Below are 15,467 nucleotides of genomic sequence, written 5' to 3'. Positions count from 1 at the left end.
ATATTACAAGAATACCAAACAACCATTAATCTTGACAACCCAAGATTGAATACAAAATTTTTTTGTATCTCATAGAAATTACTTGAAAAACCCTTCTTAAGATGGGTCTGTCTATCTTACTATATATCAAGAGATACAACAGTAAAAACAAAAATATAGATTCAAAGATCATAGTAATATCACCTAGTTCTATGAAGATGTTGATCTTTCATTCTTGAGTCCAATTCTTGAATTTCTTCTTTCAAGAATTCATGTCCTATCTTTGCACTTCTTGAAATTTTAGAAAGTTTCTTTGGTAAAACACTTTAATCTTGTTTATGAAAATATTACTTTTCTTTTTTAGAGTTTAAAAGTTCTCTTGGGTCTCTTTTTAAATTTCAAAAAGATTGCTTATAAAGAGTGTAAGACGTGATTCAGTTATAAAGAGTAATAACACTAGTAATTTGTTACTAGTAATGGTAATACGTTACCTGTTCTTTAAAATTGAATCAAAACATGAAAACTGTCCAGGGTAATCGATTATCCCAGGTGGTAATCAATTAACCCGAGCTTGAAAAGTCCCAGATTTACATATCACTCTGTGGTAATCGATTAACTATATTGGTAATCGATTAACACGATGATAACTTCATTTTTTCAGCCTGATTCTAAGCAAAAGACTCTGTTTTAATCTACTACCAATTTTGGTAATTTGTTACCTCACAATGATAACTTCATTTTTTCAGCCTGATTCTAAGCAAAAGACTCTGTTTTAATCTATTACCAATTTTGGCAATTTGTTACCTCAGATAGTTCTTTAAAAACAAGTTCAGTAACAGACTTGGTAATCTATTAACACAGAGGACATTTGAATATCCTTTTCCACTAACAGGTTTGGTAATCTATTACCCTGAATGGTAATTTGATTAACAAAGTTACCTTGAAAACTCTTATTTTGAATCAAGTAATATTTCTATGTTTAAACACTTAGTAGTAATTTACCCTTTTCAAGATAATCTATTACTTTAAGAGTTGGGTGCTCAAGCTTAATAGCTATAGAGGAAAGTGTTCTAGTTATATACATGCTTTCTTCATTGGGCACCACCAATTTAGAATAGGCATAAAGATTAAAGCTCTTTGGAGTGCAATGCTTCTTCATCAAACTTTGGTCTTGAGATTCTTTTTCTTATATGACTTGGGGGTTTGAAAGATTTTGTTCCACACTTCTTTGAATATCAACATCAAAATTTGTGACAGTATTCTTTCAAACAAGTCTCTTCAAGCTCAACCTTTACAACAAAGGTAATGGATGATTAAAAGATTGTTTTGTCTCTTCTAGACATGGAGTAATCAACAATGCAAGCATAATTATTCTACAAATAATTATATAGATAGTTTACAATAAGCATTTCTTTGTACGCGAGATTCTTCTCTATGTTTTCCTGTTGTTGATCATTTTTGTTTCTTGAAGGTTCGATCCTTATATAGTAGGTTCAGAGAAGATGATCGTTGCGGTAATTTTAAGTTGAACTCACTAGTTTCTTCATGAGTTGCTTCATTTGTCTTTACTATTGATCCTAGAGATTATCGTTGCTTCATTTAATGTGAACATTAAAATACCTTTCAATAAAACATGTATCTCTTATCTAATCGAGTAGGCTACTTATCATCATTTTCTTCTAAAATGGGCATGACAGAAGTACGTCAACGTAGAACAATTAAAGTCAATGCAGAGCAATTCTTTGTATAGCCTTTTTCATGATATCCAAGATTTTGCCTTTTGCTTCTGATGAATAATTTGTCTTTTCCTTCTTTAACAGATTTTGAGAGTTCCAACGCTTCTTTTTTGTTCAATCTTTTAAGGAATAAATCATTTAATGAAATTTAATGTTAGTCTCATTTAAAAGATTACAATTAATGCATAGTGAGACAAACTATATGCTTTGTCTTATTTTCTTGGCTTTTTTTTTAACTGAATATGAGCACTAAAAATAGAGGATAAAACTAGGAACAAATGGCTTATTAATGATGGAGAAAATGCTATAGAAAGTGTGAGTGTACTAGAGAAGTTTTAAAGACATTTAAGACTAGTTTTGGTTCTAGTTTTCTCTAGGTTTTGTACGTTTTTTTTCATTATTTCTCTAGGTTTTGTGCATCGTGTTCAATTAAAGCACAAAAGACTCAAAGAATTACTGGCCTTTTACTAAGTAAGAACTAGCAAATGAAGTTCACAAAAATATGACACTAGAACATGTTAGATCTAATAACATGCATATAATTCATATAATGCGCACTTCTAAGATTTGTATTAGGTGCAACCAGCAATGTTTATGAGACAAAAATAGAGAGAGTAATGTTTAAAGATTCAAAAGAAAAAGGGCACACGATGAAAGTAATGACATATAAGGATTAAACAAGACAATTAGACAAAACTACATGGAATAAAAAATTGAAAAACACTTAATCATGCACTTTTGTTTTAGAATTGTTTTTTTTGCACAAAAATTAATAGATTCAATCAAGATATAATGAAAAACCTAAAAAGAAAATGGTAGTTTATAGAATACCTAAAAGACACAATGAAGATTATATGAATAGATGCATGAATCAAAAACTACAAGACAAAGTGAAATGTTTTATAGATTTATATGTGATACAATAACAATGCTAATCCATACAAACATAATACAATGAAGGAACAAACACATGGATTTAATTAAAAGACTTAAAGAAGCTATGGAAAGAGTTTACCAAGAAGACTTTGCTCTTGATACCAAATGATGGAAACCTTAGGAGAGACTTGATTGATGTAGTTTCTCCTTCAAGCTTCTTAAACGGATCTTTATCATGTTGGATTCCTTCAAGCTCCTTCAATGGATTCTATTGATGTTAGAAGTCATTTCTAACACACAAGAAAAGGTCGGATTCCTCTTAGGTGACGCCACACTCTGGAAGAGTGATAAGTTTCTTCAATTTCTTACCACACTCAAAAAAGGATAAGAGAAAACGAATAATTTCAAAGAAAGAAACAAGCTTTGAGAGAGAATTTGGAGAGAAATTTCATCCAAATCAACTATATTACTCAAAAATATTACAAAAGGAGTACAAAGATACAATATATAGTGTTTAGTTGGCTTATGGTGTAAGATAAATTAACCATGGTTAGCCATCTTGTACTTAAGCTAACTAACTCTAGTTAAATGTCTAAAAGTCTAGTTATTGTTTAGAGGCGTATGGAACAAGCTAAGCTAATCCTAACTTAAGAATAATTTAAGTTATCTTAAGTTAAGTTAACTCTAACTACCTAACCTAATAATCACAATTACTAAACTAATGATTACTTTTAACAAGTTGTTGAGATGTCACTGTCAAAGCCATGTGACTTAATTTGTAGCTTAGATGGTAAGTTTGGCGTGGTTTGGACGTCCAAACTACTTACATGAACAAGTGGACGTCCAAACCTATGGGCCATAAAAAGATTTGGGTAATCCTAATCCAAATAAGTCTAATAAGACTTAGTTACGCCTCCCCTAATTTAATAATTAAACCCTTAAATAAAAATAATATAAGGTCAAAATTACCTACACTACTTGACCGAAAATACAAGCTCAAAATAAAGAAAAGTATTTACAAGGAAATATACAAAAAAGAAGAATGAACCATGAAATAAGTCTATAACTCAACAAAAGCTTAAGCCTTCTATCTTCACCTTGAGTCTACTCCTCTTGTATTCTTCTTGACATTACTCTTGTCAAAGGTCTTATGGCCTTCAAGAATGGTTTTTCATCAATTACCTTGTTGCAACCCCCTGAAAACCATCTAACATTCCAAATAAGTGAAATACTCAATGATGTAATACCATGCCTGATCAATGAATTCGTAATCTATGGAAACCTAAACTACCCAATAGTTTGCTTCAAAAAATCCCAATTCTCACGATGATAAGCTTTTTCAAGATCCAGCTTGAAAATCAAGGACTCTATCTCATTCTTGGATTTATCCATATGATGGACCAACTCTTAGAGCATTATCCTTCATGTTTCTCCCCGAGATAAAACTACTTTTCCAAGGGTTAATAAAGTTATCGAAATACAACTTAAGTTTACTCACCATGACTTTATCTAAACAAAATATTTTAAGAATGATAGAAATTGAAATCAGAATAATTCAAATATCAAGAATTTAAAATTCTTTGAATTTGTAAATTTCCTCATTCAAACAAATCACAAAAGATCATTGAGCTTTAGGAATGAGAACAAGTAATGTATTAGTGACATCTTTGGCAAATGAACCGAATGTGAACACCAAGGCAACGAACTTCCAAACTTTATTACACACATCCTCCTAGAACATCTTGAAGAAGATAGGTTGAAAGTCATGAGGCCCCGAAGCCTTATATGATTTCATACTCATGAGGTAGAGAACACTTTTTCCTTCGAAACTGAAGCACCAAGGGCCCTACACACCTGCCCCGGTAAGCTATGAGCAACCTTACAAACTGAGGATACCCCAGTCCCCTCGCTAATACAAAATAGATCTCGAAAGAACTTATTGACCTCCCATTGTAAAACCTAATCCTTGACGGAAGAAAAAGCCCATGAATCTTATTTAGCTTCCTTCTAATAACTGTTTGAGCGTGAAAAAATCTTGAATTTCTACTACCCAGCCGAATCCACTTCTCTCTAGATCTTTGGAACCAAAGAGTTTCTTCTTGGAAGAGAATTTGCTCATACTCTTGTAAAAAATTCTACCAAAGCATAATCTAACTAACAGAATCAATATTTTTTAATGCACGCTGAATCCCCTTAAACCAGTGTAAATATATTCCCAAAAACACCTCTATTAAAAATCACAGAGTCCTCAGATACAACTTTGAGCACTTTAGACACATCTTCCTTGCCCTTTATATATATCAAAGTTATGGATGAAAAAAATATATCGCAGGGGTTGTTCTCATTATATATTTATTTATAGACTTATAAATATTTGTAATTATTAGTAATCATATTAAAATAGAAATATAATAAAACATTAATTTTGATAGTTAATTACATATAATCTATAGTACTAAGGTGAAATTTGATTTTTTTTAATTTAGTTGAAATATTTTTAAAAATAGTTTTCTTTTATATAAAATATATTTTTTTTTTCCATTTTTATTTTATTTTTAAGAAATATTTTTTTATAATGTATGTAACATCCTAAATTTTAAATTAATTAAATTTTAATTAATTACTATTTTTATGAAAATAATTTATATCATTTTATTTAGTAATTTTATAAAATTGCAGTAGATTCTAAATAATAATAATTATATTTACGAGAGAAACTTGAGTCAAGTAGTTATTTATATTTATATTCTAGAGAGCAGAAAATAAATTAGTATTTTAAATAATTATAGAAGTTGAAACTGTTTTATTTTTTTTAATTATTTATTTACCATTTTAATTAAATAGAGGGGGATGGGCGGGTGAGTATGGGCCTGGCCCAGTCGGAATTATTAGAGGGGTTTTGGGGGTAGTCAGTTACCTAATATTCATTTTAACGTTAGACGCTTGAAGGAAGAGGGGAGAGGAGAAAATTCTTGAAGGAAGGCGAAAAGTGTTCAGATTGCTCTGTCGTTCTTCTGTTGGCCTTCGTTCATCATCCTTAAGGTACGGGGGAGATGAGTTTCTTCATATGTGAATATAGGGGCGTTCGGGTAGTGAGGGCAATCCCTAAGTCCCTCTAGGAACTCTATTTAAAATTCTGAACGATTATCTGTGCAATCGATGTTCTAAATTCTTAATTCATTTGGAAGAACTTATTTCTTGAATTGTCTTTGAATTCCATTGGGGCTTTCTTGTTAATTCTTTATCCTTAAATTTGATGACTTGAATTTTATGTGTTAAGAAGAGTTTAGATTTTTTTTTTGTAAAACCAATGGAAACCAATTTTTGAGGCTTGAGATGTGTATGGATTGATTTGGAACGTATGAAGAATATAAATGGAGTTAAACTGAACCAACGGGGTGTAGAAGTAGTGAAAATTTGTAAAAACCTAGTTGGAACTCGTAAAACGCAGGTTTAATTTCACAGAGGGGAGTCTGGGCAGAGATTTGGGCGCTCAGCGCCAGTTTTGGGCGTCGGGCGTCGGGACCCCGACATACGTTTGTAATTTTGCGATATCTTTCTGTGTAGTTATCCAAATCGAGTGCCGTTTGTTTTGTTAGAAACTAGACATCTGGGGCTACCATTTAGACACAAGAATCGTGTAAAAATATTAATATTTGATCAAGTTATGTGAGTTGCAATTTGAGCCTTCCAATCTGTGTGCGAACCACAACATCAATTTTTGTGAGCCCTGAATGGTAACCTAAACGACTTTATTAGGATTTGTGTTCTTCATGAGAGTTGTAGATATTGATGTTAGGATTCTAATGGAGTTGGGATCACTTAGAAAGGATATGTATATCTCGAGTTATGGTTAAATTATTAACTGAATGTCATAGATATTGTGATGTGTGTGAAGAATTATGTGAAATTTGTGGTCTATGATGTTGATAACTTAATGATAGGTACCTAGCATGTGAGGATGATATTGCATGGATTGTTATTGACAAGTGATGATGTTATATAATGGAGATGCATTAATTATGAGTTACGTGGGATGCATGAGTTGCATGAGACTTATGAGTTGCATGTGGTGCTTGAGAAGCCAGACGTGGCTATATTGCATTGGACCCTGGGCCCAGAGAGGGGTTGAGACAGGGGGGACCATGACGGGAGGCATTCCATGTGTGGGCCGTTGAGTGTTTAACTGCGCAGCTCACTGGCCACAGAGGGTTTAACGGTGGGTGGATTGCCTTTGCACGGGCTGCTGGGTGTTTAACCGTGCAACATACCGGCCCTGGGAGGGTGTGAGAACGGTATGCCCGCATTGGCAACAACTAAGGGAATTGACGAGGTACGCCCATTGTGCGGAGTGCCAAGTTGAGACTCTTAGGAGAGAAGATGTGTATGAGCATATAGTGAGCATGTGTATGAAAGCTTGTATGATTGAAAAAAAAAATGATGTTTGGTAATTATATGAGATGTATTTGTTGTTTATATTTAATGATGATATTTTGGTGCACGGTGTGGGGTGGGAATTGGGTAGCTCTATGTTCATATATGATGTTATCTATCTCTCACCGTCCTGTTTTATGTGGTTTTCTTTTAGGTGAAGATGAAGGCACTCATAGTGTTGAGTTCTAAAGGGAAAGGGTTCTGCTCTGATAGGATGTGACATTGGGGCATGAATTTAGGATGCTTTAGTTATGAATTGTTATTTGTCGTTTGAGGAGACTTATTTTTAAGAGTTTTATATTCACCTTATATTTGTAAATTCTGGATTCCTTTCATTTTTCTTTAAAGATCTTGATAAGTTTCTTTTAAGAGTAAAACTTTATTATTATTATTATTATTATTATTTCTATTTATTTCAAGACTTGTGAACCTATGAGTTTTTATTAAAATATGTGGACCCTTCTTGATGTTATATTTATTGAATTATTCTTATTGTTGTTACTTATTTATTATGGGGTAGAAGGGTGTCACAATGTATAACAATTAGATTTTACAAATATAATAATTAGTAATTATTAAAATATTTTTATCCATTTTTTTATCTTTTGGAAGCAAGAAGTTATTCTCCCTTTATATATATATATATATATATATATATATATATATATACTATAGATTTTTCTTATCAATAATAAATTAATATTTATCTAGTAAAATAATTTTCTTTTTATGTTTTATATCATTTTAAAAGATGATGCAATTATGTAAACTTAATATAAGAAGTTATATTTGGCATAATATGTGTAAAATGTTGTAGTTATTAGTATTGGTTTTATACTTCTTTTTAGTAAATTGATTGTTTTTCATATTATTTTTATTTATTTTATAAAAAATCTTATATAGTCACATTTATATTTGGTTTCGTTGGAGGAAGTTTAGGAGGGAATGAACTTGTTGTAGAACTTCTTCCCTTTATATTTTTAATTCATATATATAGAAGAGATTTACTTACACTTATTCCACTTGATATAACTCATATTCTACATTATATTTTAATAATGTAACCGTTAAATTAAAAGTTCTTAATGATTAAATTTTAATGATCTACTTGATATATACATAAAAAACTTTTATTTCAATGGTTGAATTATTGAAATTTAATATAAAACATGAGTTATTGAATAAAGTCTAACAAGACTTACTCTTTAAGTAAATGAGTCATTCATATATATATATAATTTTTGACAATCAAATAAGTATCTTTAATTAATCAATTTAGAATTTAGATTTAATTTAATTGATTATATTACTTTTTATATAATTATAAAATTATTAAAATATTATTGTTTATACATTTTTTCGTAATAAAAATTAAAATGGATATAATTATATCCACGGACAAATGAAAATTAAGTATATACCATACTTTATCATATTATTTCTCATTCAAAATAATTAGAAAGAGAAATCTATACTATCAATAAAATTGACATGTCTTTTTACATATATTTTATTGATGATTTTGCCCTTAACTTTCTTTCTCTTCCATATTTTTTATTTAATATTTATTATCATTTTTCTCAAATTTTTCATAAATTTATTGTTTATACTTCTCACCCTCTAAATAGCTATTAAAAGCCATCCACACCCATTAATAATTAAAAACTCACACATATTTAACTTAAATTATTTTTATCATTTATTTTGTTATTATTTTTAAAACAGAATATACAGAAACACAAAGTATTTTTTTATTCTAATAAATAATAATAGTAATATGTAAAATTTTTAAAAAATTATGACTTTCTTAAGAGTGTTCAAGTTAAAAAAATACTAAAAAGAAAAATTGTTCTAAATTTAAAAATGAAAAATTTTTCTTAAGTCAACTTCTTAAAAAATGAGTAACATCAGCATATACATCTTCGGCCTTTTAAGCTTTGAAGGACTTGATCTTCATGATTCCATGTGTATCTTACAATCATTTCACTCGATAATAACTCTACTCATTTTTATCATATAAAATATCCTTAATTATAAATTCATGTAGTGGGAACATTAATAGTTAAATTCCTAAAATTTAATCACTTGATGATAATTTAGAAGTAATAAACCGATAATAGTGATTAAAATTAAGTACCATAAAATAATAATGAATTTTCAAACTCATGCTTTGATACCAAATGTGATTTCCTTTTCAGTCAGGGTATTAAACTTTGAGAAATGCTATATATACAACAAAAATTATACAACTTGTACAATACTACTTTTGTATTTGTCTCTCTTCATTATTAATATCTCTATAATAAATGAAGTGATGGAAAGAGATAAACACAAAAATTGTATTACACAAATTGTTCGACAAGTAACATTACTACTCTTATACTCTTTGGGGTGCCTTTTCTTATACTGTAATTTTCTGCTTGGAAACTGAATTACAACAACCAAAGACAAATTGATCATTCCAAAGTGCATGTCCAAGTGACTTAATGAGTTATCTCACATTCAAATATCTATCTACTTTTTTCTGCCACTCACGCAGGCCCAGTCATCCATTTTGGACACTTCTATGCCTTCCAAAAATGGTGAATATCTTTCTACGATGTACTGGACCTGCATAAAACACAATGGCAATGACCTCAGATGCATGATGGCATTGAGAAGCAGTTTCCCCGAACACTAACTACAAGGAACAACAAACAGATGGCTGCATTTTGAATAAGAAAATTTTGGTTTAAACATCTGTTTCGTATCTACACATACGTAAAACATTTGTAAGAAGTCGACTTTTGATACTTTTTTCCTAAAATGTGTTAGATTTTATCTTCACCACTAACTATTAATCAAATTTAACAGTAATGTTTAGCCAGCACCACTCTTTTTGGACCTTTAAATTAATATATATATATATGTGTGTGTGTGTGTGTGTGTTTAGTGACAGGGTGTTACTGTTAAATTGGATCAACAGAGTGAGACAAGAATAAAACTTGATGCGTTTTAAAAAAAATGAGAATTAAAAGTCGACATTTTAAAAATAGGAGACTAAAAACAAACTTTTACATGTTTATGGGAATTAGGAACGAAAAAGATGTTTAACCCAAAAATCTATTTGCTTTGACTAAATTACCTGCTCAGATAAGATACCAGAGAGACCAACAACTGCTCCAGGCTTTGCTAAAGAAATAATTTGATCAGCAAGATCCAGTAAAGGATTTAAGAGTATATTTGCAATGACCACATCAAACTTATCCCTGTGAGTAATGACTGCTTGTATCTCACAAGTGTTTTGTCCCTCCATAACTCCAAATGTCAAGTCATTTTGGGAGGATGAAGAGGCTTTGCAGGAAACCAGGTGCAGTTGCAGTTTGTCTGGTCCGATGTTGTTCAGGGAAGCATTTTCCGATGCTGATGCAATTGCTTGTGAATCTACATCAACTCCAACAGCAAAGGCAGCTCCAAACTGACAAGGCAACAGGATGTCAAAATTGGAATTAATGAGTCAGCTATATAAGATATAACGTCCTCTCCGGTTTCGGATATGAGCAAAGAAAACTAAATTCCCGCTAACTATGAAAGTTATTTAACATCATTTGATTTTGATCTCACTAATGACTAACACCATTTAAAAAATAACCTATTTTCCTAAACTACCCATTTTTTTGGAACATCATATAAAGAATAAAACAGGTCATTGAACATATAATCTCAACTAAATAAAGGGATATTTTAGAGATGGTAGCATTAATAAAATAAAATTAGTAGAGATTTGCTTATATTCAAGATCAACATTAAATTTTTTTCCGCTTATAGGGAGTAAACACGAGAAAGTTGCTACACAGATATTTTTGGCAGTATTTTTAAAAGCTGAAAAAATCAAAACAAAAGTACTAACATGAAATTGTTGGATAAAAATTACACATGGCAACAATATATCAAATAAGTTCTAGAAAAAGATATGGTATTCTTATTATGAAGAAAAAATAGCAAACAAATCAAAACATATTTGCCTTTCCAAAATATATGGATAACTGGATGCACATATTTAGCAGAAAATTTTGCATATGTATATATATATATATATATATTTTTTTTTCTTTCATTTTAATCAATGAACAATACTTCCAGTTGAAGATGCTACTCAATAGGTAGGTCTAGCAGTTTCCACATTTAAAAGAATATTATTGTTTGGAAGATAATGAACTAACCAAATCACATGTTTAGACACAGAATGTCTATGTATTTAAAGTTAAATAATTTCCCATCATTTGTCAATGCACATGCATGTATCTCTACAGCAGTTTCTAATCAAATTTACAGTCAACATTTTATTATGATTTACGATACATAAGAGAACGCTTAAAAGTGCATGAAAACTAGCAATATGTTAGACACATCAGTATAATTAAGTTTTTGCGGAGAAGCAGTAATCAACACTACTACTTAATCCCAAGTTAAAGTAGAAAACCAAATTGTTAGATAAGTAGAGTTAAAACGGACATATGACTGTTGGTGTGGTCTTAAGCATGTCTTTCCTTTATGGTTCTTTTCATTTTAGTTTCGACCTTAAGGTATGCACATCAACAATTGATTACCTTAAGAGCAGCAATTGCAAGAATTCCAGTTCCTGTGCCATAGTCCAGAATGTGCTCACCTCCTTTAATATAACCTTGTAAGAGTAATAGACAGAGTTTGGTAGTGCTGTGTTCTCCAGTTCCAAAGGCAAGTCCTGGATTGACAAATATATTTGTTGCTTGAACATCCTGTATAATAAAATTCAGGGTTCACTAAGAGAAATTTCCCTTAAGAGATTACAGCCTCTATCACTTAAAATATCCAAGTTAAAGAGGGAAAACAAGGAAATTTAGAGAAGTTGCCAAAATAAATTAATAGAGCTGGCAAGCACAATCAGCAACCATAGCAAGTAAGCTACTCGTTATTTATGGAGAAAGTTTAAGATAGTCATACTGGTGGAGTGCACCACTTGGGCACCACCCATAGGCCTTCAGTAACTTGAACTGGATGAAATGATTCCTGTAAGCATAGATAGATGAATTTGCTAAGTTATTTTCTATAAAATCCAGCTTTGATAATTTTCAGCAATATGAATGATTTCCCCATTTTACAGCATGCCCTACATAAGAATGTTAAGTACAGAAACAGTATAGTGCTGGTGTGAGAAAAATCAAACAATTAGTAATAAATAAGTGGTCAGCAATAGGTCTTTTTATATCAACAAGTCTTTTCCTTCTCAAAGATAAATATTACAACTTGACATGCAAAAATAGCTTCTGGTTCACACAGGATACTTTTATGGTTTTCACTTGCACCCTGTGGTTACTGGTTACAAAAAATTGTTTTGAGAAAAACACTAAAGATGGACACAGAAATTCTTTTTACCCTTATTCAAAGTGAAAAAATAAAGAAAGACATCCTTTCTCATCACAAACTATGTTACATATATAGGAGAACAACTACTAGGTGGAGGGGAAATGTGGAAATGATGCAATAAAAAAAATAATTCACTCTTTAGTGAATTTGCACATGCATTTGGTTTAATCTCCTCAGCAACATTTCAAGACAAACAAACAGTGAAAAAAAGGTGAATGAAAGAAGCAAAGACGGACCTGAGATTTCTTCACCCAGTCCTCCTCATTAGTTTTAACCACATATCTTGGTATCTCCTTCAAACCAATAGAATCAGCAGCATGTGAAATGCTCACATTTATATCCTCAACTTCATGAAATATTGAACTAATGCAAATCTGCAGGAAATATGATATCAATATGAGCAAGGGAGCAACAGCGTAATATCAAACTGAAAATTATAATTTTGGGAATGATTATGATTAGAGACTTAATTGTTTTGCATGATTTTGGTATTTATGTTTATTAATAATTTTGAGACACAGCATATAACTTTAGGATTTACTTTGATCAAGTAGGGTGGTTCTAAAATAAATCAGGTCTTGAATTAAATATGTGAATTCAAAATACAGCATAACCTCCTACTGTTAACTGCAGCTGGATTTTCACAATGAAAATTGGTCTTGAGGCAAAGTTGAAAGGCTCAAAGCCCGCTTGGTGGGTAAAGGCTAAACAGATTTTTTGTTTGGATTTTAGTGATACTTGCTCCTTTATTGGCAAGACAGTTTCTACCAAATTATTCTTATCCATGGCTGGAATTCTCTATGGTGATCTTGAGGAAAAGTTGATATGGAGCAATCACCAAAATTCATTGCTGAGGGCGAGTAACAAAACCTGTCTGTTTTCTTTGCAAATCTGTATATGGTCTCTAACAATCCCCCAAGGCATGGTTTGGTGTTCGAAACAAATTTGATTAGAATCAAAAGGACACAACAAAAATTATAAGGAAAAAAATTAAAATAAGAAATAAACTATAAAATAATATCAGCAAGTTTACCTCATCAATACTTTGAGAGACATCATCTTGATCCATACTAACAGAACTTGCACCAAAGCATAAAAGAGCTTCTGCAAGCACATCCTTGTTGGCACAAAGAGGAAGAGTGGTTAAACATTTCGGCAACATAACAATGTTTCTATGCTATAATGTGGTTTAAAATTAAGAAAAAATATCTTATTGAAGTCCAGCAGACACTTCAATCCACACAGAACACATACTTCAGTTGCTTTAACAATACACTCTAGCTCCTTAAATTAACTCATATTTCAGTTTAGTGAGATTCTGTCAATTTGTTTTCTTCTTTTGTTCACATTAACATAAATAGTAACACTTTCGTCAGTTTGACTAGAAGCAAACCATCATTAACACCTTATAAGTTGGCACATTTCCCTGAGTAAAGAATCATAACAAGACACGCCCAATAACACTAATGTCACAAATATTAGTCTATATATACCCACAAACTAAAATTTTCTCTATATTTTCTTGGTGCACCATCAAGCTAGGCATAGCTGTTTGCTCTGTTAACAAACACCAATTTCAGGAAATGGGTAACTTGGTTTAATTATCCTTTAATTCGCTGTTGTTTCATAAACCCCAAATCCTAAATTCTATGATTAAAAAATATTATATTTTATTTTATGTATATATCAATTTTATCTCCTTTTAGCTCGTTTCTATAAAGAGTGAACTTTATGAAACTATAAACATTAAAACATAATAAAACATTTTTAATAACATAAATTAAAAAAATAAAATTCATAAAAATATAGATGGGTAATTAAACCCTTAAAGTTTTGATCTTTTTCACGTTCTTAACATACCCAGTTAGTGAGTCACTGACTTAATGATGACAATGCCGCATTACAGTGCACATTGGGATAAAAGAAGCTTACTGCAGTGTCTTTAGGACAGTGAATCAGAACGGAAGTATAAGGAACTGGTGAAGCCAAGGACGTGTCTGATAGAGTTGTGGAAAACTTTGCATGAAGATTGACGTGAAAATGGGGAAGCCATTGGTACCTAAAGATTTTGTGATGGTTGGAGAGAAGGGGAACGAGTGATGAGTAGTGTCCGAGGCGGCGGGAGAGGGTGGGAGAATGAGCACCAACGGTGCACGTTAACTGTTTGAGGAAATGCCACGCTGCCATATCCCTGTCACAATTTGAATCTATGGCACCGCCTAAAAAACTCGTCAAATCTCCTACATCAAATCAAAATAAGGTAATATCTGTCTGCTGAGCGTGTTGAATAGATTTGTTGGTGGAAGTAATGTTTAGTTGCTATCAATTTTAAGAATAAAATTTCTAAATAATTTATTTTTATTTATAGTAATTATTATCACGTAATTTTTATTAAAAGCTAAAGCTATTAAAATTAACATGACTGTAAACAAATATAACTAACTCGTCAATTAGATTTTTTTTAATGTTTAAATAAGATATAATTCAATTTGATTAAAATTTGATCCTGTAGATAATAAATTTTATATTTTTTACTCATAAGCCAACTTGATCCAGTCATATAATAATAATAATAATAATAATAATAATAATAATAATAATAATAATAATGTTTGAACGATCATTTGTTCAAGATAATATTTAATATTATTCTTATTCGATAACAAGTTTGTAATTTTAAGTTGATAACATTCTAACAATATAATTTATTTATTTATTTTAAATTTTATTTTATTAATTAATGTTATTTTTGAGTTGATAATAATGTAATAAATTAATAAATTTTAGAATTTAATTTATATTATTATTTGTTTTATAGGTTGATAATATTGTATATGTAACAATGCATCAAATGATTTATATCTATATTAAAATATTTAAATTTTCATAAGAAATAGATAAATTTAATTATATTGACTTAATTGATCCATCTCAACCCAACCCAATCATTAATAAGTTAGGTTGGGTTGGGTTGAGTTTTTAAAACAAATTGTACAAACCTAATTCAATCCAATCCATTAAATGTTAATCATGTCAGGTAACAAATTTATTCAAACT

General features: G+C 30.6%; 1 protein-coding gene across 2 annotated transcripts; it reads right to left on the bottom strand.

Annotated features, from left to right (window-relative positions):
- Positions 1 to 9,169: 9,169 nt before the first annotated feature.
- LOC109808626 (ribosomal protein L11 methyltransferase-like protein) lies at positions 9,170 to 14,700 on the bottom strand. 2 transcript variants are annotated; one of them, XM_020371682.3, is made up of 7 exons: positions 14,343 to 14,700; positions 13,444 to 13,527; positions 12,647 to 12,784; positions 11,988 to 12,053; positions 11,615 to 11,782; positions 10,150 to 10,482; positions 9,170 to 9,635 (listed from the first exon to the last, which is right to left on the bottom strand). In XM_020371682.3, exons 1-7 carry the CDS (start codon positions 14,595 to 14,597, stop codon positions 9,540 to 9,542), a joined length of 1,140 nt encoding a protein of 379 aa, XP_020227271.1. In that variant the 5' UTR covers positions 14,598 to 14,700; the 3' UTR covers positions 9,170 to 9,539. The 2 variants fall into 2 exon arrangements, with proteins under 2 accessions (XP_020227271.1, XP_082918650.1); XM_083062524.1 differs by having other exon boundaries at positions 14,271 to 14,486.
- Positions 14,701 to 15,467: the final 767 nt, after the last annotated feature.

This window comes from Cajanus cajan, chromosome 8, assembly GCF_000230855.2.
Source record: "Cajanus cajan strain Asha chromosome 8, NIPB_CcT2T_4, whole genome shotgun sequence".
In the NCBI taxonomy this organism is placed as follows: Eukaryota; Viridiplantae; Streptophyta; class Magnoliopsida; order Fabales; family Fabaceae; genus Cajanus; species Cajanus cajan.
Note: the sequence above shows the minus strand (reverse complement) of the source record. Positions and strands in the feature narration are given on the sequence as shown.

What these genes read in the sequence shown, in the direction of transcription:
- LOC109808626 (XM_020371682.3), bottom strand. Translation starts at nt 14,597, where the DNA reads ATGGCAGCGTGGCATTTCCTCAAACAGTTAACGTGCACCGTTGGTGCT. An exon ending in CCAAGTGGTGCACTCCACCA is followed by an intron (nt 11,783 to 11,987) that starts GTATGACTATCT and finishes TTTATTATACAG; the next exon opens with GATGTTCAAGCAACAAATAT. An exon ending in TTGCAATTGCTGCTCTTAAG is followed by an intron (nt 10,483 to 11,614) that starts GTAATCAATTGT and finishes TTGCCTTGTCAG; the next exon opens with TTTGGAGCTGCCTTTGCTGT.